Source organism: Cariama cristata, unplaced genomic scaffold (assembly GCF_000690535.1).
Source record: "Cariama cristata isolate BGI_N322 unplaced genomic scaffold, ASM69053v1 scaffold36743, whole genome shotgun sequence".
NCBI lineage: Eukaryota > Metazoa > Chordata > Aves > Cariamiformes > Cariamidae > Cariama > Cariama cristata.
In genome coordinates, this window is record NW_009608575.1 from 1 (window position 1) to 25,535 (window position 25,535).

General features: G+C 42.9%; 1 protein-coding gene across 1 annotated transcript in view; it reads left to right on the forward strand.

Annotated features, from left to right (window-relative positions):
* The first annotated feature begins 1,025 nt into the window (after nt 1–1,025).
* TYW1 (tRNA-yW synthesizing protein 1 homolog (S. cerevisiae)) overlaps nt 1,026–25,535 on the forward strand; it is a 52,403-nt gene continuing 27,893 nt past the window's right edge. Inside the window, exons 1-7 of the mRNA XM_009697185.1 lie at nt 1,026–1,166; nt 1,880–2,017; nt 2,549–2,650; nt 3,467–3,661; nt 4,458–4,739; nt 5,959–6,078; nt 20,133–20,259. Coding sequence (XP_009695487.1) covers nt 1,032–1,166; nt 1,880–2,017; nt 2,549–2,650; nt 3,467–3,661; nt 4,458–4,739; nt 5,959–6,078; nt 20,133–20,259 — 1,099 coding nt within the window. The 5' untranslated portion in view covers nt 1,026–1,031. The remainder of the gene's footprint in view (nt 1,167–1,879; nt 2,018–2,548; nt 2,651–3,466; nt 3,662–4,457; nt 4,740–5,958; nt 6,079–20,132; nt 20,260–25,535) is intronic.

Sequence of the window (25,535 nt, forward strand, 5' to 3'; positions counted from 1 at the left end):
GTGCTGCGTGTGTGGGCTGGCAGCACTGGGGCTGCCGACACAACAACGGGCGCTCTCGGCTCTTTACTTTTGGGCAGTTCGGGGTCGCTGGTGGAGGGGTGAGGGGCATCCCCTCAAGGTTTTGATCTGGTACTGTAAGTAACAGCCCTGGGGAAAAGTAAGATAACAAAGTTTATAACCTCTTGGAAATACTTGATTTCTGTGCTCTTGGATGTCTGCAAAAACAAGATCCAAGAGGACTGCAGTTAACAGCGGGAGGGTGTCATCTGTGTTTCTCAGTCGACAAGTGTGACAAATGAGCCTTGTTTAAGCTCCTGAATGTTTCGTATGAAATAGGTAACTGCAGGCACTGTGCAAGTGTGCTCCTGGCTACAGCATTACATACCCTGTGTGTTGTGAACCAGCTTGAAAAATCTCCATTCTGAATCAAACCTCACTCACATGATAGAATTCTGAAAAAATACTTTCAATTGAATCCAGGTTTCAGTCTGGCCTTGAAACTCTGGGTCAATGCTGTTGTAATCAGCGTGGCATCTAGTGCATACAAGCAAGGGTTGTGGTCAGCAGCAAGCTCTGTGGAGATGATTTTCCTCTTGAAATGGAGCTTTCTGGGTCCAGAGATCTGCACGTGTTGGGTCTGAGCAAAACTAAGGCCAGTACAATACAGTGAATGTGTCACAAGGATTTTTTATTTTCAGACACTTGCACAGCACAAGTATTTTCTACCTTTCCTTATAACAGAACCTGCCCTATCTAAGAAAAAGCCAAAGTTATTATATGACAGTCTAAAATGTTAGCTTGGATACACAGATGAAACTCTGCTGACACACCTCTGAGGAGGTGAAGGCTCCTTGATTCAACTGTAGTGTCTTGTCTTTAGCCAAAAGCTGTTTTCTGCAGAGCCTGGGGAATGGCTAATGGCATGAGACTGTGGGTACTGTATGATTATTTTTTGTGTGCTTGTTCTAAATTCATATAGTAGGCATCTGCTCGTGCTAAATCTGTGATTTATTCTAGATTTAGATGTCTCAATGGATACGTGGAACTTCTTCTATACTTGCCTGGTTTCCTTATGGCTGCACAGATTTTACATCTATTTTGCTGTTGTTTTTGGAATCAGCATTTGGATTATGATTCAGTTCACCACCACCAAAACCAAAAAGAAGGTAACTGAACGTGTAAGCACTTTTGTCTGAGATGACCCCAAAAATCTGCGTGTGGAAGTAAGTAGTTGCCGGGTAAAGGTACCCACCGGTGCAGTGAAATGTGCTACTTTGCTGTGGACCCACCTAGATTGTTGCAAATCCCAAGTGTAATTTAGTTCATCTGGTGGTTATAATCCTCAGTCTGGATTGTTTTATGTTTATGGGTACCTAAATGCCCTCGTTGCTCTGATGTTTGAGCAGATCTCAGCTGAGCATTTCTCACTTTGTTATTGAGAGAATGTGTCAACCTGGGTTGCTCTGTCACTTCAAGTGAATTGCTCTGCTTGTGCCCAGTGTTTTCACATTCATGTTTCCAGTGATGTTAATGACAAGGTTGGACTGGTTTTAGGATGGGAGTGGGATTAGGCCATTCAGGAATTTAAAACCTCCTCATGTGGGTGAGTGAAGTTCTGCACAAGTTGGGAATCTCTTGGGTTCAGCTGGATCCTGTTACCTCCCTGGTGTGTGAGATGAGTGTATTGCAGCGTGGCCTAGCTCAGAGAAATAGTTAGTTGTGTGTTGCTCTAGGTGTGAGAGAAACTAAAATGCTTTGATTGTTGCATTTGTGTGGTGCTGAGACTGGTCACAGGATTTGAATTTTAAGTGTTTTCAGGAAAATGGGGTTAACGTCACTTTGAAAAGGGATTGAATGTGACACAGTGCTTGTTTCGTAGGGTGAAAAATCCAACGGGAATCCCACTTCTGAAGGAGCAGAAGACAAACTGGTAAATGGATATACCACCCTGCAGGCAAAGGAGGTCTATGTTGCTGGGGTAAAGATTTTCTATGGGTCTCAGACTGGCACAGCAAAGGTATAAGTTACTTTTTTTTTTCCACGTATGTGAAGTTGATTTGAAATATTGTTGAGATTCAAGTATGTTGCTTGCCTTAGAAGCATTGCACTGTGTAAAAAGCTGAAAGTTCATCAGAAAGTTCATTAGCTCATTAGAAGTCATTGCCCAACATGAAAGATAAATGAAAATTATAGAAGAATAACAGTTTTTCTACCCCCTTTAAGTGGGGCATGCAGTAGACACATTAATTTGCTAGCAGATTGTCTTCAAGAGAAGTGCTGTTTTGGTTGCTTTCTCTAAAAGAAATTTAAGTTGTGTGTGTAAATATAAAATCATTAGTCATTAAAATTCATGGAGTGCTCTTCTTTCAGCTGGTATACTTCATGGTTTTTTTTAATGTGAGGAATCATGGGTCCAGTGTCCAGTTCTCGTGTGTCATTGCTCTGTCTGTGCTGGGAGAAGTCTTGTGAATGGGCATAGCAGGGCTTGTTGGACCCTTATGATAATTAAGTTGAAGTAATTGATAACTTTCTCCATTTCTTTTTTCAGAGATTTGCTAAAGGTCTGGCTGAAGCAGTCATTTCCCTTAGTTTGCCTGTGGAAGTCATTAGCATGGGAGACTATGACCCAGATGATTGTTTATCAGAGGAGGTAGGTATGTCATAAATATGAATAATAAATACAAGTTTTTTCCTGGGGTTGTGAAGACCGTTTTCTCTTGTATTTCTCTCCTATTTTCCTGGAAATCCCCAAAGCTGCGTGTTGCAAATTGCTTCCCTTCTATGTAAGCAAGTATAGCCCATCAACCCTCCACAGAAAATACCTAAATTTTGGATATTACTAGGAAAGGATCACGTAGAATATTTTGATGCTGACAGTGACTTTGTGTGAGCTAGTTCTGTAACTCAGGTGTGAGTTACATCAGAGTGGCTGCACCAGGTCCCCCTGTTCTGTCTGTGACAGTGTACACCTGGGGAAGGGTTCAAAACCAGAGTAAGTGTGTGGTGATACTTCTGCAGGTGCCATAGATTCATAAATTAGAAACTTCTTGTGAGGTGTATTTATATTGAGTAGTCCTTGATGGAGTTTTCTTCTGTGAATATTGGTAGTTGCTTTTTGAATCCGTGGGAAACTTCTAATTGCTGCAGGAGTCTGTTCAAGAAGCTGTTGATCGGGGTGGAGAAGGTAGATGTCCAGCTCTGTTTTACCAGTGTGTCTCTGTTAAGTAGGGGAAAGACAGCTTAATGTCTCTTGGCTAATTTAAGATGGCTTTGCAGGGAGGATGGCCATTCACCGCTGTTGGGATTATCACCTGCAGCATCCCACACCAAAGACTGTTAACTCACTTAACAAAAATCTTGTCTTTTGGCTTCTTCCAACTGCCCATGTATTACAGCTCTCTTCCTGATGTGAAGTGTTCTGGAAAATGCAGTGATCTTTTCTATTCTGTTCTATTTATATTATTAGACAACCAGCAGGAACATTTGTGTGTTCTTGGTAGCTACATACACAGATGGTCAACCAACCGAGAGTGCAGCGTGGTTCTGCAAGTGGTTAGAAGAAGCTGTGAATGACTTCCGCTTTGGGAAAACGTATCTGAAAGGCCTGAGATATGCTGTGTTTGGCTTGGGAAACTCAGTCTATGTTGATCATTACAACACAGTAAGTATCTTCTCTGCAGCTTTGATTTCTGCTCCTCGGAGAGGCTAAGCTTTCTTAAATGCTACAAAAAGGAACGATACTGCTAGTTGGTGTGAAGATTGCGGCTGTTGTGCGGACTTGATTAGGGTTTGGGTTTAGAGCATTGGCAATGCAGCTTTGAAATGATTGTGCTGCCCTTTTAAATGGGAAAGGAGTTCCATAAGCACTGCGTTGGTCTGGGAGGCACGGTAATGTATTTGGTAAATCCTTATTGAATTAGTTTCCGAGCTTTGAAAGCTTTCAATGCATGAGGGCACAGTACTGTAAACCCTCTCACTTGCTGCCTTTTAGTTTAAAGTGCTTTTCTCGAACTTACGTACTTTGCTGTATTGTGTGTATTTTAGCTTTATTTCCCGATGTAAAATATGGCAGTATCTTAGCCTGGTAATTAGTTTCATCTCAATCAGAAAAATAGCATGACTTGTCACCAGGTTGTTACGTTTGTACAGCTGGGGCCACATGAAATGTTACGCATGTGGACATTTTGACCAGCAACATCACACAAAGCAGCCTGTTCCCAGAGCTCATCTCTTACCACATCGGTTTGATAGCAGACGTATTTTGAAATGGGAGCTTGAGGGTGTGTGGTGGTGTTCAGACTGCCTTGTGTCTGTGCTCTGAGTCAGCAGGTGAGAGGGAGTCCAGAGATCCCTGCCCTGTGGTCCTGTGCGACTCGGTCGCTCTATTTCCAGGCTTCGTCCTTGCTTTTAATTGCCTGCTGTGTTTAACTTGAGCTCTAACTTTCATCCTAACCTAGGTTGGAAGAAATATTGACAGGTGGCTGTGGATGCTCAGTGCCAGCCGTATCATGACTCGTGCCGAGGGGGACTGTAATGTGGCCCAGAGCAAGCATGGCAGCATTGAAGCTGACTTTGAAGCCTGGAAAGTCAAGTTCCTCAGTCGACTTCAGGCGCTCTGCAGAGGGGAAAAGAAGCCCTGCGATGGGAAGTGCAAGAAAGGGAAGTGCAAATCTCCGGGGAAGCAGAGCAAGGAGAGCTCAGATCATCAGCGTGGGGCATCAGAATACAGGAATACTGAGGTAAGGCTAAAATCTGTGGGACCTTATTTCTGGTTTAGTGCCCTTTGGAGCCCTATTTGACTTATCTCCTTCCTCCTACAGCCCAGAGGGATCTTGTGGGAGCTGGATACTTCCTTCTTCTGGAGCAGAGCAGGAAGAGGGATGAGATCCCATGGCAGATAACAAGTAGAATAAGCCATCCAAAAAGAAGGACCAAAGAATTAGTGATGGAACTAAGCTAGATGGCATTTATATGATGAGGGAGTCTTCCTCTTGAGTAGGGGAAGGTATATGTTGTGACAGATGCTCAGGGAGCTAGTCTGGGTTCTCATCAGAGTCTTTGCTTTGTCTCATGGCCAAGTGAAGCATTTAGTTCCCAGTGAGCAGTTAACTTGCTTCCACTTCACCCTGGTGAAGCTTAGGTGCTTTGCCTGTGTCCCAAGGCTTTTCCAAAGGCAATTGGAGTGTTATCTGAGCAAGTCCTGTGTTTCTTCTGATTATGTCTGCCTGTAATCATTTGTGTGTCTTCTGGAGTGTTTGTTGATTGCAGGTTTTAAATAAGAAATCCTCTCTTGCTCTGCAGTGCAAGACCCAGAGCTGCTATGGCGCTTTAATCCTCCCTGCAAACCATTTGTTGTGCGTTGGAAATGATTGCTATGGTCATGTTGAATTTTGTAGGAAAATAGGGGCTTTTCTGGTTGAGTGGGTTTGAGAGTACTGGCTGTTGCAGGAGCAAGAGGAATAAATCTTGCTGTTAGACCAGTACTCTTGTACACAGCCAAGGCACAGCACAGAAAGGGAGACAACTGTTCTGCTCTGTGAAGAGTTTGACTTGAAAAGCAGATCTTTCCCTCCCTGTTCATTCAGCCAGGGCCACTTGGAGGACTTAAAAGGGTTTAGGCTTCCAGATCAGAGAGTATGCAGTGGGAGTTAGGCTCCTCTGTATTGCTTCTTACGTGATCAGGCAGGCACATGAGGAAAACAGAGCAATCTGGGGGCGGGATATCTGGACTGAGTTTCAGGCAGTCTGTGTGCTGCTGAACTCTTAAAAATGCACACTGATAAAAGCCCCAAGTTTAAATGCACCTCATACGTAATAGAGGTTATTGGTAGACTCTTCCTTGTTTTTCAGTAGTCTTTACTGATTGTGAGAGCTGATTTCACTGGTTAGCATAGATGAAGGTCTTATGTTTAACATTCAAATACATTCCTAATTTTTTTTCTCTGATCTCTTACACAGGCGGAGTTGTTTGAAACCAGTAGTGAGGAGGAGGCTGATGCTGCGGAAGCTGGCGGCACAAATTCTGTTGTCGATGTTGAAGATCTCGGCAATATCATGAGCCACATGAAGAAAGCGAAGGTACTGCTATAGAACTGTCAGATCTTTGTCGCTGATCAGTTGAATTGAATGAAATATTACTTGCTGGATTTGAATCTGTAGAGTCTAGTTGGAGAGTAAAATATGAGCTATTGGAGAACCTGTCACAAAAAAGAACATACTTGGAGGTGTGTTCGATATAGTTACTGGCTGACTGTGACTTGTTCACCGAGCAAATGCTGCAATGGTAACCTGTTATTTTCAGTCTGAGGAAAAATTACTTCCCCAGCTAACCTTCAGATTTGACAGTACATCTCTGCCACTGTGGTTCACAGTCCAGTGTCTAAACACAAGTCGTGTTACTGTGTCTGCCCGTGGGTATGTCAGCTGAAATGCAGGCATGTGTTGGGCTGGTAGGTCCTGACGGGCAGCGGAGCTGCAGGTGGAGTAGTAATACACTGCTGTAAGACCTTTTGTGTGTCTTGCTCGCTGCTGCCCTAAGATGAGGTGCCGTGCTTGCAGAGCAAGCCAGTGAGCTTGATCTGACCTGGGCTGAACCTGTCAAAGACAATTTCTGCTTCGTTTCAGGGAGTTACTATCTCTGTTCCTGTGTGATTCTGTTTGTGTTTCTTTTTGTGTTCCATCTGCAGGCGGGATATCTCCAACTGATTTATTTGGTTAGCATGCAAAATGGAGCAAGAATATAAGTAGCTATTAGGCTAAGCCTTAGTGTGCTCCCTACGCTCTTTGCTGGCTGAGCAGTCGGGGTGGGAAGGGTTGGCCCCAGGATGGACCTGTGGTGTACTGTGTTGCCATCTGCTGACTCTGTTTCCCCCTTAGCAATCTTTCCCATGGTGTTATCTTTCCTTATGAGCTCTTGAGCTGCTATCCATTCCCCTCTCAACAAACCTACTTCTGTCTAATTACACCTTCCATATCTTGCATGCCTCTGCAGCGTGGACTTCTCACAGCTCTTTCCCAAAACTTCACAATTCCCTCAACAGTCTGAGCTGAGGTGACCCCACTGGGCCAGAGCAAGCCAGGCCTTGGATCACAGGGGGCTGCATGGTTAGGAGGGGAGGAGGTTACAAGGGGAGCACAGGGATCTCTGTTCTTCACCTTAGGGAGGGGGGAAGGAGGTAAAATACTTCCTGCTTCTTGTAACAAACTCTGTTAGGAGAGTAGCCCCACTGACTTGGGGGCAAGGCAGGCTGCTGTGTGGGAGCTCCTATCCCTGATCTCATATCAACATGTGCACTGCAGCTTGCAAGAGAAGGATAGATGAGCTGTTTGGCTTTTTTTGGAGGGAGAAAGGGTCAATCTTTCTCCCTGTGTAACTGTGTCACGACATGGTCCTCTTTCTCCTCTCCTGCGTGTGCTTGCCAGTAGAGGTCACTGACAAAAAGGGAACTGCCTCTTCTGTAGCAGCATGCCCTGGGAGATGATTTAGACCAGGGAAGGGAGGTGTTGTCATCCAGCAGTTTTATGAAAAATCAGGCATTGAGTTTTCACTGACTGACAAAATGTGGCAACAGCATGATCAAAGAGTAGTGTAAACCAGGAAAACCACATATCGTAGTCCAGTTTATGAATAAAACTTGTGCACAGCAATAAAATACTTCCTGCTCTTAGCTTCTCGTGCTCATTGTTCTGGTAGTGAACACAGCTGCAGTCAATGTGGTATGGTTTTATACATAGGCAGTGAAAATTCATTGCTGTCTGTGAGTTTGACTGATGCATGATTCGAACAGTTAACTACTTTCTCCTTAGCTTTCTTGTCGCTCTGCTTGAGCGGTGAGAGGCCTGTATGTTGTACATACAAGTCACTACATAAGTGCAAGTATCTCTGTGTAGGTCAGGTTCTTGTGGCTCTGACCTAAGTAGCCCCTGTGATCTGAGGGACAGCTTCTGTCTGAGCACAGATACTCACCTGGAGTTGTAAGCTGCATTTTTTGATCTGCTGCCTTTTCCTCTGAGGAGGTGGCAAAGGATGGTTCTGCTGTGAGCTGAACGCTGCTCTCTTGCCTCTGCAAATGGTTAAATCCTGTGAGTGCAAGTGTCGGTGTGGGACTGGAAGTACGCTCTTGCTGTGTATGAAGTGTCCTGGCCCTTTTGGATATCAGCTGTTGTCAGCTGATGACACAGGAGACCCTGAAACTGTGGATCAGCCTTTCTTTGTTGCTGATGCCACCGAACTGTGCTGCTCTAGTCATGTCCCAGGTTTTTGGATTAACTTTGAAACCTTAAAATGATGTAGTTCATATTACAGACCCCTTTATTCCCATTCTGCACGGTTGATCTGCCTAGCTGCCATCTACATTTCTGGTTTCATGCTTCTTAACCAGAGCAGATAATGGAGAAAGGGCCCTCAGCGGTGACTTCAATGTAAATCCTCAGCTCTCTTGAATTGGGGGTGTGAGTGATGGCAGGATATAAACTGTGTAAATATTTCATGAGGGAGCCTGAACTGATGGCTATCTTTATCATTAGCTGGGAGAAAGAATGACTTTGTCTTGGTGGTGAATCTCCTGGGGAATGTGCGTGTTGACTTGCACCAGGTTTATGCAAACACTTGAATTGTAAAATGATCCCGTAGGTGCAGTTATTTACTATAAGGAAAATAAATGCTGAAAACTAGATATGAAGGAACAGGATGATCTGCATTTATGAAAGTAATTTGTCACGATCAGACTCTTGCTCCCAGGCGGAAGGATTTAGTTGTTTAAATCCAGTGCATCTCAGTTTGTCACCTCCTCACTTCAGTGGCTATGAGTTTGTGCAATGAGAAGTTTTCTTTTTCAGATGAGTTGAGTTGTCCCTTTAGCCATTTTTTTTTCTCTCGCAGAATGCTGAACTGTGTAAAGTTAGTCTGACACTTTTGTTTTGCACTGATGTAATCTGTTGTCTTGCAGTAATCCCTACCGACACAGGGAAGTGCTTTGGGTTTTTGTCTGAGCTATCCCTATACAAACTAACAAGTTTGAAGGAAACTTTTGTATTTTAGAGTGTTATCACAAATACTTCTTCGATTTACTTGGATCTGAAATGTGCGTAACGGTTTTCAGCATGGATTTTGTGGAGGTCAATGTTGTGTATGAACTCCTCTGCATATGGGAGATAGAATAGCAGGTTCTGCCTCGTGCAATATAGTTAATTTGAAAAGTTTTAGGGTCCAGCATTGATCTTCTGCAGGCATGTATTCCCTCTTATGAGAATCACTAGCTGATAAGACAGATGTGTGGTCACAGGTACCCATAATTCCTTGTTGTCCTGCCTTTTGTGGGATGGCAAAGTGAGGCTGTGAGGGTGAGTATATCTAATAAATGTTTGCTCGCATCTCTGCAGGTGATCTTCATTTAATTTTGCATCCTTCTCCTGTTGCTTGACTTGATGGAAATCAAGGCTGAGTTTTGGTTTACAGCTTTTTTTTTCCCCATATGCTGCAGCTTCATTGCACTTTACAAAGTATCATCCAAGGACTTGAGACAGGTACTGGATTCTTGCAGTCATTTGGATGGGGCAGATGGATTCAGGAGTTCAAGGTGAACGGCAGAACCTCTCTTCCTGGTAGAGTTGTAGCTATTACCCCTTGGAAAAGAGATGAACTTTTAAAGAGCTTCTGAAGGTAAAGGGAGACAGTTCAAGGTGATGGTGCCGTCTGCATGCTGAATCTGAGCACAAAAATTGGAGGCTGGGTGGCAACAGGAAATCATTCAAGTTTATAAAATGAAGGCTGTTACAAAGATGAACTCCACACTTTGTTTACCAAATATCATACTATGTGGTGACGACTACTTCATAGCTGCTAAAATCCAGCCCTTTGTTTTCTGAGTAATTAAATTTTGGGAACAGCAAGTTCTCCAAATCGCTTTTAAGCAGCAGCAGAAGGCAGTGGTGGTTCTTAGTGGATTTAATAACTAAGTGGACTGTTAAGGTCTACAATTGTGGCACAGTTTCCCTGTCCTCTGAAGCTGCTCCCCTGAAATGTATTTATCAGATAACATGTGCAGTCTAATGGGTATGTTTGTGGCCTGCAAGACTGCTATTAATCATAAGGACACCACTTCTTAATGCAGATTATCTCCCACAGCTGGGAGATTGTGATAAACTAGAAAGATCAATCTAGACTTGTTCCCAGGGAATGAAATGGCTTTATTAACCTTCATATTTACAAACTGCAGGCATGAGTAATAGTAATAATAATATCCTAATTTTTTGGACTGGCTGGGAAGTAATCAAATGGGCATATATTGTTGATGCAATTTTAAGATTAATGTTGTTTTCTGAAACAAAAAGTTTAATGATGCTGATAGTCACATTTGCAATGTAAATACAGAGGAGGGGTGTGTGTAAGAGAGCAAGACCGAGGTTACGGGAAACAGAATATGACCCAGAGAGCATGTTCAAGAAGGTTCTGTTTACTTCTCTGTCTGTTTGCCACAGGGGAGGTTTCCTGATCCCTTTTGGCACTCTTCCCTAAAAAGTCATCCTATGTTAGCTATTTACCACTGCTGGGATCGTAAATCACACCACTTGTGACCTTTCCTGAGAGCTCTTTCAGCGTATGACTGCTATGGAAGACCAAACCTTGCTGACACTGGGTGAAGAAACTTTTAGTGAAATTGGCTGGAGTTTTGTTTGAAATGGGGCAGTGAATGTTAAGGTATAAGATTTTCAGATTAAGTGTTGTAAGCAACTTTGTGTAACAGGCAGAAACTTTTTAGAGTATGCAAGAATTGTTAGTCGTAATTTAACTGAATTCAATCAGGCTGGGGTACTTAACTGTCAGATTTAGACATGGCTAAAAATGATGGGCACATTTAGAACTCTCCAAAAATGTTCTCTAACTTTTAATGGGTGAAAGATTCCTATAGGGAAAATGTGCTCTTATCTTCAACAGCTCAGTCTCTGGCCTAGGTTTTGACCTCTGCTACTCTGGCTCAGAATTCAGTGAGATCCTACATTTTAAAATAAGCTTTAAGAGATTCCATTTAACTGCTTGGGGACTCTTCCCAGCATTAAAATTTGGATTTGTCACAGGGACACTTCACCATTCCCCTTTCCTGTGTTCAAATCTTTCTTCTCAAAAACTTGGCTATTGAAAAGAATTACAACTCATCAACAACATTACAAGAGATCTTGAGACTTGCCTTTTTCTATGGAAGGCTTAGCAGTACCCAATGAAAAAGAGGAAAAAAATACTTTAAGGGTAACCTCTGGCTGGACATTCTGTCTTTGGCATGTGGTATGATATTGGCTTCCTTGATGAACCTTTGTAAAGGGCTTTGAGATCTATGAATGAAGACTTTTATTTTTGCCCTGGGAGGTAGATCTCATATCCCATGCTGTTCTTTAGTCTATTGTAAATTAGTAAATGGGTACTGAAGCAGAGCTGATAGATATAAAAAAAAAATTCTGGAAGTATGAAGTCCCCCTGAGCATTGGGCTTCCTCTTTGTTTGCAGCCTTTTCTTGACCACATCTGTCGTTGGAGATCATCAGGGCTTAGCCTGCAGCAGTCCAGCCCATCTGCTTAGCATTTCTCACAAACTTCATGCTGTGTTTCTCAGATGTTTTTTTTTAACCTGTGCATTTTTTAAAGTTCTGTTCAACTATGTTGTGTGGTTGGCAAGAAGTCCACAAATCAATGCACAGAGTAATTATCTGCTGATGGTAATTACTAGGAGAAGCACGGAGGAAGTGGCCCATTGATGTCATTGCTGTATCAAAGGAGAGAGCAGCACAAGGATGTCCTGTGGGAGCACAGCATCTGGTGCCAAATAAATAGGTGGTTTGAATAAGGTGTTACAAGGTACAGTAAATGCATCCATGTTCTGCTAGACAAACCATGAAGATTTGGTCTTTCAGCAGTGCAGCTGGCAGTAAGCCTGTCCACACATGGCCTCCAGTCAAACCTTATTTGCTGTGACTGCCCAGTGGTCAGTATAGTTTGTAGGTGGTTCTCAACTACAAAAGCATAGATCATAGAATGGTTTGGTTGGAAGGGACCTTAAAGATCATCTGGTTCCAACCCCCCTGCCATGGGCAGGGACACCTTCCAACAGATCAGGTTGCTCAAAGCCCCATCCAACCTGGCCTTGAACACTTCCAGGGATGGGACAGCCACAGCTTCTCTGGGTAACCTCTGCCACTGCCTCACCACCCCCACAGGGAAGAATTCCTTCCTGATATCTCATCTAAATCTTCCCTCTTCCAGTTTAAAGCCATTGCCCCTTGTCCTATCACTCCATGCCCTTGTAAAAAGTCCCTCCCCACCTTTCTTGTCAGCCCCTTTAGGTACTGGAAGGCCTAAGATCTCCTCAGAGCCTTCTTTTCTCCAGGCTGAACAACCCCAACTCTCTCAGCCTGTCCTCACAGCAGAGGTGCTCCAGCCCTTGGATCATCTCCGTGGCCTCCTCTGGACTCGCTCCAACAGGTCCATGTCCTTCTTGTGCTGAGGACCCCAGAGCTGAAGGCAGTACTGCCGGGGGGGTCTCACCAGAGCAGAGCAGAGGGGCAGAATCCCCTCCCTCGACCTGCTGGTCACGCTGCTTGGGATGCAGCCCAGGACACGGTTGGCTTTCTGGGCTGCCAGTGCACATGGCCGGGTCATGGTGAACTTCTCATCAACCAGCACCCCCAAGTCCTTCTCCTCAGGGCTGCTCTCGATCCATTCTCCACCCAACCTGTATTTGTTCTTGGGATTGCCCTGACCCAGGTGCAGGACCTTGCACTTGGCCTTGTTGAACTTCATGAGGTTCATACATCCTCATCTCGTTCAGTGTCCTGCCCCTCTGTGTGAAGGGCAGCACTAGTTATGGACAGTGGGAGCTGCTTTTTCTTTCCTGTAATGAGGTGAGCCACACTTTTGCTTCCTTTGATGATAGCTGGGCTGCCAAAGCAGGCAAAGTATTGCCCTTTCCTTGTTCACATCAGAGCTGATACTCTGACATTTCTCTCTTGCTGTTGGTTGCGGAGGCTTGGCATGAGATGGGGATTGCATTTTGCCCCATGGATATGCAGATGAGATGGAGCCTCTCCTAAAAGCTTTCTCAACAGAAGAGCATGGCATAAGGGAATGGAAATAGCATTATCTCAGCTCTACAGAAGGAGCTGGATACTATAACATGGCATTAAACTGCTTTTGTATTGCACAGAGTACTTCCACGTGTGTCAAACCATGCCATGCATTTTTCTTCTAATAGCGCAGTTAAACTTTTGCAGGAGGAAATGATGATCCTTTTTGCCACTGGCATGGGCAGAACCTCTGTGCGAGTAGTTCATGGCAAGGGGGTCTGGGTCTGTGCTAGCAAGTGATGCCAATGCAGGCATCATTCTGACCCAGTTCATTTGGGCTGGGCCCCTGTGATGATCAGCACTACCAAAACAACAATGGGTTGGTAGTTTTTAGAAGAGGAGTACTGTTATACATCATTTACTGTAAACAAGCGTGCAGGAGAGACCCAGGTGCGAAGCACAAGGCTTTGCTGGAAAGTTGCTTTGCTTGTGCTGTTGTGTGTGGAACTGTGCTGTGTCCCCCTTGAGAGGATGCAGCACTGAGTCATTTCTGACCCTTCTTTGGCCTGTAATTTTGGAAAGTGGGGCTTTGGGTCTTGAGGGATACTCTGCAGGGTACTTGGATATCTTGCCTTAGTCTGTCTTCCTGATTGACTAATTTACACTATCTTACAGTCAATGAAGATTGATTGTTGTAGAAACTAGGCAATTTTGTTTTGACTTTAATAAGATATTCTTGTGATAATATCATGACCTGTCATCTAATAGTTCTGAAAAGGTGATTGATGCATATCATTGAATGGGCTACAGACCATAACTGTTACTTTGGGTGCTTGGAAGACTTGTACACAGCTCCAACTCAAGGAGCAGGCAGGTAGAGAAAGTACGAATAGGGACTTTCTCATGCTGCTCTCCAGTTAGTGCTGATTTCTGCTGATTATTCTTCTCCCAAGTAATGAGTGATGGGACAAGAGGAAATGGCTTCAGGTTGTACCAGGGGAGGTTTAGATTGGATGTTAGGAAGAATTTCTTCACCAAAAGGGTTGTCAAACGCTGGAACAGGCTGCCCAAGGAGGTGGTGGAGTCACCATCCTTGGAACTATTTAAAAGATGTGTGGAGGTGGTGCTCAGGGACATGGTTTAGTGGTGGTTTTGGCCAGGCTAGGTTTATGGTTGGACTTGATGATTTTAAAGGTCCTTTCCAACCTAAATGATTCTATGAACTTGCACGTAGTCTTTGGCAAAATGGCCTTCCTGAGAAGACTAACCTGAGTGGGGAGTTATGCTTGGAACTCTCATGGTCCTAGAAAAAAATATCTCTCTGCTCAACACTTTTATTAGAATTTCATAACCCGTATTAACATTTTATGGCTAGATGCTTTCCTATGTTACAAGAATTCTGAAGACTGGTGAAAGCTAAGGCGGGTTTGAGAACTGACTGCTGCTCGCTGATGTCTGACCTGTGTCAGCGCGCTCGCGTGTGCTGGATGCCTTCCTTTCTGTGGAAGGCGTTCAGGGTTTCTAAGGCAAAATGGCGATCTGCAGTCTGACCAGCTTCCTTGCTTACAACGGCTGGCTTTTCCGCAATGAATGTTGCTGCTAGGAAATACACCTCTAGCTAGTATTAGCTCAGATTGACTGGAGACTTCTTCAAATGTAGCAAATGATTGCAGAATCACAATTCATCACGCTTTTTTTTTTTTTATAAATACGTGTGTGGTGTTTTGACCACTTGAAAGACTGGTGTTGAAATGAAATGCCCTTTTAGTTCTAACTGTAAGGAAAAGAAAGAAATGATGGAGTGGAGAAGTCTTTTTACAGAGCCATTTAAAAAAAAATAAAAAGCAAAATATGGTAAGATGTTGTGAAAGGATGTGTGCTCCATACTCTGTGTGTGAGAAAGTAGAATAGACTGAAGTGGAAAAATCTTACTGGCTTTAGGCTGGGCGTTTCAGGACACTTGTTAAATCATGTTACCTGGATTTTAGTTGTGATTATTGTAGCACAGAAGAAAGCAATAAAAAAGTGAATATATAGCCTAGTTTTCAAATATAAGTTAGTCACTTTTGGGTGGAGACAGACATGTTTTTAGTTTTGATTCTCTTTTTGTTTCCTTTGAAAAATCAGTATTCTTTATGGTGTGTCCAAGGAAGCTTCCCAAATCAAACAAATGTCGACAGACTTACGCAGCAGTATGTGAAACAGAGTTGTGGTTTAACAACACCTTGTAAACCCCTTCCCTACAGCAGAGCAGTGATGTTATGGCTCGGTGAAGCGATGTTAAACCCTGCTGTAGCCCTGCAGATACATTTTTAGAGTTATGATCTGGGAATTTTTTTTGTCCTTGAGGATTCTGACCAATGTTGAACTTACAAGAAAATGGATGTTGGTGGGATCATTTATCCTTCCGCATTTCACAGAAGATGCGCAGTGCCTGGTTTCAGACTGATTCAGTTGGATAACAGCCTAAGTCTTCTCTCATTAATTGACTGCCTGAGTTTGGGTTTTAAAATGCTGTTGTATATGTGCAAAAATCTCAGCATTGACTTTTCAAACAAAAGGAAAGGCAAGATTCCCTCTGCGGGGCCTGATCTGCAGGTCTGTTTGAACAGCATCCTTTCTTTGGATGGCAGCTGGTACCTGTTGCCTCAGAATAATGTAAGGGACTTTCTGTTATTCTATGGCATAGTAAGGTAGATGTGGATGGAGACTTCCTTCCGGCTTGTTGTTGAAAATTCAAAGATTTCTATTTCAGGAGAAAAAAAAAAAATCTCACTTCTGACTTTTGGGGTGTTTTTTCTGGTTTTGGTTTGGGGGTTTTTTTTGTTGGTATCAATCAGAACTTCTCAGGGGCTTTCCCCATTTTAGGGATACTTCTTGAAAACATGTGCCATGCTTTTTGCTTTTGATCATGCCACCTCTTATTCCAGTCATGGCAGGGTAATGGATTGCCGAGTTCCCCATCTCTCAGCTGTCATGCTTTCAACCCTTGTCTGCTTTTTGCTTCAGTTCAGGCTTTTGTGCTTAACTGGGCAGCAATGTATGGAGTGAGTATGTAGCCTGTGATTATATAGACTCTAGTAGCTATTTTTAATAAGATTTTCTTGCTGTTGGGGTGTTTGCTGGTTCACGGATTACTCAATCCAAGTTTCCAGTATTTATCTTTGTACTCACTTGCAAATGCTGAAAGCTATTTTTATTGGTGACTGACAGCAGTTAGAGTATCCCGTGTCGTTGGAAGATTGGCAGGGTGTTTCATCTGTGGACTGAGCAAATTGCAGTTCTGTCTCCGTTTGTTACGGTTGGGTTGTGACAGCCAGAGCTTTGTACCTGGAGCAGGAAGGTCCCCACAGCGCATTAGCAGTCTTTTTCTCCTCTTCTGTTGCGTTCAAGAGTATCTTTGTGGAAACCTATTCCCTGTCCCGTTCTTTTTCCATGTGTTTTTTTTGTCTTGCAGGAAGGTTGCTTTGTAAGGAAATGAGTAGTGTTCCTGTGGGCAGCCTGATGTCTAATCAACTTTCAAAAAAAACCAAAACCCAAACCCCACATGGTTCTTGCCAACGATGCTACTGACTGATGAACCTGAACTAAGGGAAAAATTGTCAGCTTTTCTAGCTGTCCTCTTGCCTCTGGGGTATTGCTTCCAGAACTCTGCTTGGTGTGAACTTTAACTCCTCCTTCATGTAATTCATGAACTTTAATACTTCATTTAACGACTCCCTTGGGAAAGCTTTACTCGTATTTCTTGCTGCTAGGCAGTCTTTTCCTGATAGCCTTGCCAACGTTTTGCTTTAGCACTGGTTCTGTTAGTCCTGGCTCCAGCCTTGATGTATTACTGTTTTCTTAATGTTTGTGCCTTTCATTTGTTAAAAGATCCTGGAGGTTTTTGATGGATGAAGCTGTAGATCGTGACAATGCCAGGGGTTCCTTCTTGTTTGACTGCTGGGAGGTTAAGTAGGAAAGAAGTTTTGTCAAAATTGGGATATTCTAGGTGTTATTTTCCCTCAGGTAGGAAAAACTTCCTGGGGAATGTGGTTTTTTTCAGCCATGGCACATCAATAAATAGGCTAAAAATTGAGGCTAAAAATGCTTAATTAAGGTTAGTTTAGGGAATACTTCTTTGCATGGACTTTAAGTCTCTTTTCTTCTATTTTACTCACCCCTGCAATATTAGTTTGAAGAGCGTTTGATGTAAGAAAATGGGAGACACAGGGAGATACTGGGCACCTTGATGTCCTGGAGAGAGCACTTCAAAGAGGAGGAGAGGTGGCAGTAGCATGTCCTGTCGGTCATATTTGGATGGCTGTGGATGAGTTTGGTAGGCACGTTTCTAAGAAATCCTTTGAAACGCTTGAACTGTGATTTGTCAAAGGGGAAGCAACCCCTCTGCCTTGGCGGGGAATACTGAGGTCCTTGCTTGTGTCTGTACCCTGTGTCAGATACCCTCTGCTCTTGACCCATCAAAAATGGGCTTCTGCCTGCCCATAAAGTATGTACTGCCTGTATGGCAGGAAAAGGGAAGAGATTTTCTTTTTTTGCCCTCACCTGTAGAGGAGGTGATCATAAGTCCTTACACCTGAGGTTCAATTGCTTTTATTTAGGTCTGCTTCAATGACAGTAGCAATAAAACCCAACCCCGCAGCAGGAGCTGTGCTGAGCCTTGAGGCACCAAGGAATTGGGGGGTATCCCTAGGTTTTCTCCTCTGTGGGGTTCTCTTGTTTGTGAACACTGACTCTTCAGTTTTTTGGCAGTGGAGTATTTCCAGGGCCTGAAAAACTGGCGCTTGTCACTACTTGCTTGATTTGTTATGGAAAGACAGCGATTTGCCTTGGATTTACTACAGGGCTTTCTGCTAAATCACCAGAACTTGAGAAGTTTGCTCTGTGCAAAGTTAACTTTGTTCTCTTCATTCAAACCCTAAATAGTAGATATGAAAGATTTATTAAGCAAATAAGTAAAACTCCCAGAGCTGTGAATTGCATTTCCCACAGGAAATATCTGAAGCCAATCACCTACCAAACAGAACAAGTCAGGTATTGCAGTTCAGAGGAAAAAAAATTATTATTTTGTTTACAGGCTTTCACATCAGGATGGGGGGAGGAGGGAAATATTATCATCTCCGTGAGGGGGAAAAAGGATTATTGAAATGTGTTTCTGCCCTGCCAGTAAAGCAATTTTACTTGTTGTTCTTATGTTTAGGTGCTTTTCTCAGGTGTTGCAGTAACAGGCACAAGAGGCAGGTAGAAGTGCAAACCTTTTAAATTCAGAAAGACACTTTCTGCATCAGAGGGCTGTCTTGGATGGGATGTCTCATTTATACTTAAGTCAATCACTATATTTTTAATATTATGATGTGGTCCATCATGCATATTTAGTTCTCGTGGGAGAAATAAGCTAGCGTGAAATTGTAGAGCAGACAGGCTAGGATGTGTCCACTTTTAAATCTTGCACAGCATTTTGCTTTGAGTAGCTAACAAATCTGTGCTAAGATAGTGCCTTTCCTTTTTAAGTGGATGGCTGGACCTAGTTCTGGGTTAAATGATAGCCTGTGGGAGGAGAAGGTCTTTATTTAAGACTTAATCTTCGTCTTTTAACTATTATCTCCTTCCTTATGCATGAAGCTTTTCCGGTAATATTAGTATTTTACTGTTCATAGAATCATTATGGTTGGAAGAGACCTCAAAGATCATCAAGTCCAACCGTATACCCGATGCCACCATGCCCACTAAACCATGTCTTGAAGTGCCACATCTAAATGTTTTTTGAACGCTTCCAGGGATGGTGAGTCCACCACCTCCCTGGGGAAAAAGATGTTGAAGCATCTTACTGATAAATGAAGGTCAAGTCTCGAGAAATGAGATTTTAAACCCAACAAATGACAAGTGCTTAATAGAGCTAGCCTTTCAGGGAAGTTTTGATGCGTTATAGAAACAAATGAAATCCTGCCTAAGAATTCAGCAAACTGAGTGAAAGGAAGTAGAAGATGGAAACAGCTTTCTCCTTCAGTAAGGACCATGTTGTGGTGTTGGTCATTAGAAAATACCTTCCTGCATAACCTCCCTGAAACTTTGAGCAAAGTTTCATTCAAAATGAGTAGGAAAGGTAATAACCTCTGTCCCTAAATGTTTTATTTTGCTATTCCCTTCTCAAGTGGTTATTAGGAATGCTGTTTTGTCCTTGAACCTCTGAGTCTGGATGGGCTGTGGTTGTCTTTTTGTGGTTTGTTTTTGTGGGTTTTTTGGTGGGTTGTTTTTTTGCTTGTTTGTGAGACAGCTTTATTTTCTGAAATTTTTCTCAGGTACAAAAGAAATCTGTCTGTGTGTCTGGGGACAATTAGATTACTTTCCCTGTTTGTGAAGAACACAATTTGGCAAGTCAAGAGCACTGGTTTCCTTAGTGATGCTAACAGTTGGTGGGTAGACTCCAAACTGGAAGCGTTTGTGTGAACTTCTTAATGTCTTTGGCACAAAGAGGCTTGGATGTGAAATAGGCTTAGTTTTGTGAAAACAAAATGTCCCCTGTTGGTTTCTGTTTGTTGTTTATCCATAACTGCTTTAAGACTTAAAAAAAGCCATAAAGGACTGACAGATTGCAAGTTGCATGAAATATCAAAGTAAATATTTACACTTTCAAGCTGCTTTGTGCAGATGTGAAACAATAAATACCCATAAAGTCTCAGAAGTGACACTTACACAGTGGAGGATTCACAGTTTCTTATGTGCTAAAGTTTGCTTCTCCTGCTTGTAACTTTATGCTTGGGTTTAAATCTTGGAGTCCCTTTTGCTCTCAGGTGAGATTCAAACTTCTTGTTTCTTAACATGTCCTGGAGAATTTTATTACTGTGTTAGAAGAAATCTAATGTGTTGCAGGTTTTTTTTTTTAAATTTGCTGTCCTAAATTACTGAAGGGTTGGAGTCTGATGGGAAGAGGGATAAAATGCAGGATTACATGAATGCAAGAATTCACATGTGGGCACTTGCATCAGTTTTAAGTTTAGCAGGTCTGTGGCTGAACTGTGCCACAGTATTTAAAATGTGATGCTTGAATTTAAATGGTTGTAATTCACTGTCTTTAAACAGGGAGAACATGAGCTCAAGGAAGGAGATGTTGGAACGAGCTTGACTCGAGAGAACGCTGGGAGGAAGGAGGAGGGTGAAAAGAGAGAGATGATAACCCCTGCTCTGAGGGAAGCGCTCACAAAACAAGGTGAGGTTCTGCAAAGACCAGGTGGTGGCCCAGGCTTGGAAGTCTTAGTGGTAGACTTCTAACAGAGCAAGTGAAAGGTGGTGTTCTTTATGTTAAAGATACTGGTCTGGACCCTCAGTCAATGGTAGGCTCCAACCACAGGCAGGACAGAGATTAGGCAGAGGCTGTTTGTACTGGATTGTTGCAGGGGAAGAATCTAGAGCTGGGTAACGCGTCTCCGAGTGATGCACACCATAACATCTGGAGAGTGTATCGGAGTTCACTGGGTTTAATGTGTCTGCTAAGGTAGCTTAAGAGAGAAGATGATAGTCCCACATGCCCGTAGCTCCTGGAGTGCAGATTTCTCAAAGAATATTTAAAGATCAGATTTGCATCTCTGTTTTGCATCTTAGTCCTCTGCTTTTATTTAAATTTCAAACTCTGATTTTGTTACTTAAACTTTACTTCCAGAAAAGGAAGTAGTTCCAACTAACTTTAACAATCCAGTAGATGATTAGATCAGCAGCTCTCCTGTGAGCTGTAGACAACAGTTTTAATGAACTTAACGCCTTTTTTTAAAATGAAGAACAAGCGTGAGAAAGCTGGACTGACAGCTCTGCAATTCAGAAGCCTCAGTGCCAAGTGGCAGAGCCAGGAGAAGGGTGATGTGAGCTTCCCTGTGCTGAGACTAAAGGGAGTTTAGTCTAATTTCTTTTATCTCTTAAGATGAGAGTGTGCTTAGTTTTCTTGCTTACTAAATTGATAGTGTCTCTCCTGATGCTTCTGAGAATGCACTTCTGGTTATTGCAGTGGAAGCACCTTGCTACAGAGCTGGGCTCTGAAGTTCTAACTACATGCTGTGTGAGTCGAGCAGCTGTGGGGTCCCAACAGCTTTGCTCCCCAGGATCTCAGCCATTCTTTGGCCTGAGCTTTTGTAGGTGACTGGTGGTGTGTTCTGCCTGTCGAGTATCTGACGTGTTTGGTCATTGGGTTTTTTCATTAACCTTTGCACAGCTGTAAAATAAAGAGCCATTCTTTAAATTCATAGTCTGAAGAAATATAGCAAAGGCTTAGCAAGGAGTGATGGTGACTTTGCCTCCTCTTCATGTCCATAGTGGTGCTGCTGCTGACTGGGACCAGGGGAGGGGTTGTAGGAGGCTGGTTCAATAAGTCTTTACAGCTTCGGTTCTGAAGGCTGTAATGTGGTGCAGAGCTCCAGCAGAGCAGCTGGAGCTTTGTTACAGCCTTTTATTTTTATTTATTGATTTATTTAGTTCCTACTGTCTGTGTTTGATCCAGAAGTCTAATTGTTCTGTCTACCCGCAAGGAAGTTTAGGCGAGAGGTGGATTTGGCTAGCAGACCTGGAGGAGCAGGCTGCAGGAGATGTGGCTGTCTAGAAATGGGCAGTAGGGAGGAAAGCATGCTTGTCTGCTGCGAGTCCCCTGTTTTGAGAAGTTGGAGGGGCTTCTGACTTCATGGAAGGGTGCACCAAGTGCCCCAGACATCTTGGTTTTTGCTTTGGGACACAGGAACCGTAGATGGGCTGTGGAGACTGCCTGTGGTACTGACTTCTGAGAGAGGAGTAGTGAGTGGTTTTCAGCGTACTCCCCTGGCTTTTTTTGTGGTGCAGGGCTCTGTGCTGGCTCTGTGTTGTGCCATGGGGGTTGTAGGAGTGTTTCATGCTGGCTCACTTTCTGACACAGTCTGTGTTGGTTTGATTTAGGGGGGTGAATGAAACTGTGCTTTTCTAATGGTATGTAAAAAGTGGTCACCTGGAAAATGAGAACAGTGGTGGAGGGAAGATCACCTTCCTACCGTAATTTTTTTGACACAAAGGCAAGCTGTCCAGAGAACTCGGATTTCCTTGGGATGTTCCAGGGACAGGAGTTCATTATCCAGAGAAGTAAGTGTGTATTTCTCCCGTCCTTCAACATTCAAGGTAGTGCCAACATGGGATCAACTAGTAGGATGTACCAATGTAAATCTGCCATTTCAAAGACTTAAAACCATTGTGTTTGTATCCTGACAGTTACAACTGCCTCTTGCTGGCACAACCCTCCCCTCCTTTCCTCTGCTGCTCACCTAGGTCTTTAATGATCACTCAACAGTGAAGAAGGGAAGCTGCCTTTCTTTTTTCACATGTCATACAACTTTTTTTTTCTGCAAATAACATACCGAGACAGGCTTATGTGGCTCTAAAAATAAAACAACTCCTTCCTTCAGCACTGCTCCCCCCCAAAATAACAAGTGCAATGTAGTCAAAAGATAGTCTAATTTATTTAGCAACGACTGGTTGCTTTGGGTGTAGGTTCAGTGTCTTTTCAAGATTGTCCCTGAGGGCATAATTAGCCCAAGAGAAAATAAAATCAGTAGTAGTGATTCATGAGAAAGCTGCTCTTTTAAATTGTAGTTGCATAACAGAAGTTTGCCTTTGAACAGCATCTCTTCAGACTGTTGTAGTGCTCACCCTTTTTATTTTGACTCACCTTCAGACAAATGTACCTTCCTGTAGGTAAACTGAATATTGCTTAAACAATGGTATTATTTTAGCACTGGCATTGAATTTCAGCTAAATGTAGCTTCACCTATTGGGTTGTATAAGTGTTAGCCCTTGTAGTTGCCTGGTTGCAAATACCTTTATAAAAGATGCTCTGTAATAGTTGCTTTTTAAAGTCATAGCCCATTGTGAGAAAATGCTGATTCCCTTTCCATCAGCATTCAGTCTTGCATAAAATACAAATAGAGCACAAACTATTTAGTGCCTCCAAGTAACAAGTATGGTGGGGGAGAGAGAGGCTGACAGTTGAAGTATTTGGCTTTGCGTTATATTTGCAGTGGTACCATGTTGCTGTGGAAATTACTAAATCATTACATCTGTTTAGGTAGATGCCATGAAATAAACTGAAAATGGAAGCAAACTTTTCATATTAATGTTTCCTGTGGTGATTAGTAGATACAACTTAACATGTTTGCATATGCTTTCTGCAGTTGCTTGTAGATTCTTGAAACAATCCCTGCTGGGCTGAAAGTGTGGGGTTTCTTGTGTTGTGTTTTTTTTTGTTGTTGTTGGTTTTGGGTTTTTTTTGCTTGGCCTGGGACGAAGAGGATTTTGTACCTGGTGAAGTTTACCTTTCCAGAGCTCCTGATTTTTCAGGAAGTGCATTTAAGTCCTTCTTTAGCTTTGGAGGGAGTCTCAGGCTGCTGTTTTAATAGGAAAGGTGACTGTAGGAAGCCCAGCTTCCATGAATCAATGGAGGTTCCTGTAGTGTCTGCTGTATCAGCTGTGCTTATTTTACGAGTACAAAATATTAACTCTGTTGTACATTTTCCTGCTGCTGTAAAGTCAGTGCAGCAATAGTGCAAAGACCTGTGCTCTGTTCAGGTTGTTAACCGTTGTTAGTCTTAACTGCTCTTTGATTTGCCAAGTGTTTTATTGATCGTGATAGTCAGACTGAAAGCTAAACAAATTGTCATGCCGAATACGAAAGCAAAGACTGGCAGTTGGGGGAATCATGGCTTTAGTGCAGCTCGCTTCTTGAAATAGTTGGAGGTCAAATGTGATATCGCACAGTGACAGCCAGTTTCATCATCCCTGTCAAGTTACGGTTGTATTTAGCAGTGCTTCGGCTCATCTTTGTGCTGCTTTTAAAAGTTTGCTTAAGAGATTCCAAGGACCTGGATTTTTTAAGCTGCTCATACCATGTGTTTCTGACATGCTTTTTGCTTTGTTCTTTTCTACTGTAGCACTACTAAATAAAACTGTGCTTTTTGTGGTAGGCAACACAATGGGAATGGATTAATGATACCCAAAGACTGACCCCGCTGACGTATAAATTATTCTGTTGTGTCTCTGCTACCACAGGTACGGTTTTGCTGCAGTCCAATTGGATTGTTCTGTCGTTCTGGTTAAGTGAGCTGACAATTTAGCACCAGGGTGTCCAGGGTACCTCTGTTTCACTTGTCTTCAAAGGCAAGTGGTTTTAGGAGACAACTTATGTCTGAAATCGTATGAGCTGCTTCAGTAACCGCTCATTTTCATACCTTGACTTCATGGTTGATTTAAAGATATACTTTGTTCTATGTTTTTCAGTGCTTATGGGCAATCAAAAGGCTAAATTCAGAAAAATATTGAAGACTGGGCTTTTCAAGTGGTTACCAACCTTGTTTGAGGTTTTTAAAAGTACTTGGTGGCTTTTGCTGTCTGTTCTTGGACTGAGGTTTCCAGTGCCTGCAGCTCTGAGCTCTTCTGACCATCTCGACTTGACTCGCTGTGCTGAGCTTTTTGGGTGTCCAGGCTTTGGAAAGGAGATTCACTGTGCAAAGACACTGCACAGAGAGTGGTGCTGCTGGATGTATACTTTTACAGGCCGTGTGCTAAAATGTTTGCGTGCATCTTTGGGATTTGGCGTGTTTTATGTATAGCTATTAAACTCCAGGTGGCACTAGCAGCTCACAGCTGTGCTGGGGATTGGTATCACTGGTGCAGTCCCTGAAATGTACCACAAAATTCAAATACTGACCATGGGAAGATTAAAAATGAGTTTGCAACACAGCAAATTATTCTTAGTAAGCAGAATAAATACAGAATAAATGACAGAAACAGGGAAGGTTAGGCCTACTAAACTTTCTTGTGGTTCCTTAGAAAATGTCTGTGTAAATAAACAGCGAATACACAGTTAAAGGGGAATAATCCAGGAAACCGAAGATGCTGAAGTCCCACAGTGTGGAAACTGCCAAGAGCTGGTGATGAGCTGACTGCAATACTAATTTGCTGGCACAGATGTAGCAGCTTATCAGGAGCAGAGTAGATAGTGAAAGCTTGGTTTCGTGGGCCTGATTCTTCTCTTGTATAGTTACTGGAGCTGGTAGAATTACCCCATGTATAATAGACTAAAGTAAGCATAAACGCATTTATATTTGAAATGCATCTATTTTCTTTTTCGTTTTTGGTTTCGGAAGGACTTTGGAGGGTATTGGTCTTTGAAATTAAGTCTAAACTGGAACAAAATACAAAATCTATTCAGGCAAGGATAAAATTTGCTGTCCTTTCTTCATAACATGATGGTCTCCTCAAGCAAGGGGAAGGTTTATACAAATGGAAGTGTGGAGGAAGAATTGTGCCCAGAATGGCTGAAAAAGAGCGACTCAATAAAATGCAAACAAAAGAGATCTGATCTGTAGCAACTTGTAGTTCTGTCTCTTACTCTATGTATTTGTTCTGGGTACTTGAGGAAGAGAGTTGTGCAGGCTGGCTGCCTTCTTCCACTTGAAACTTTTCAACCAAAGTTGACACTGA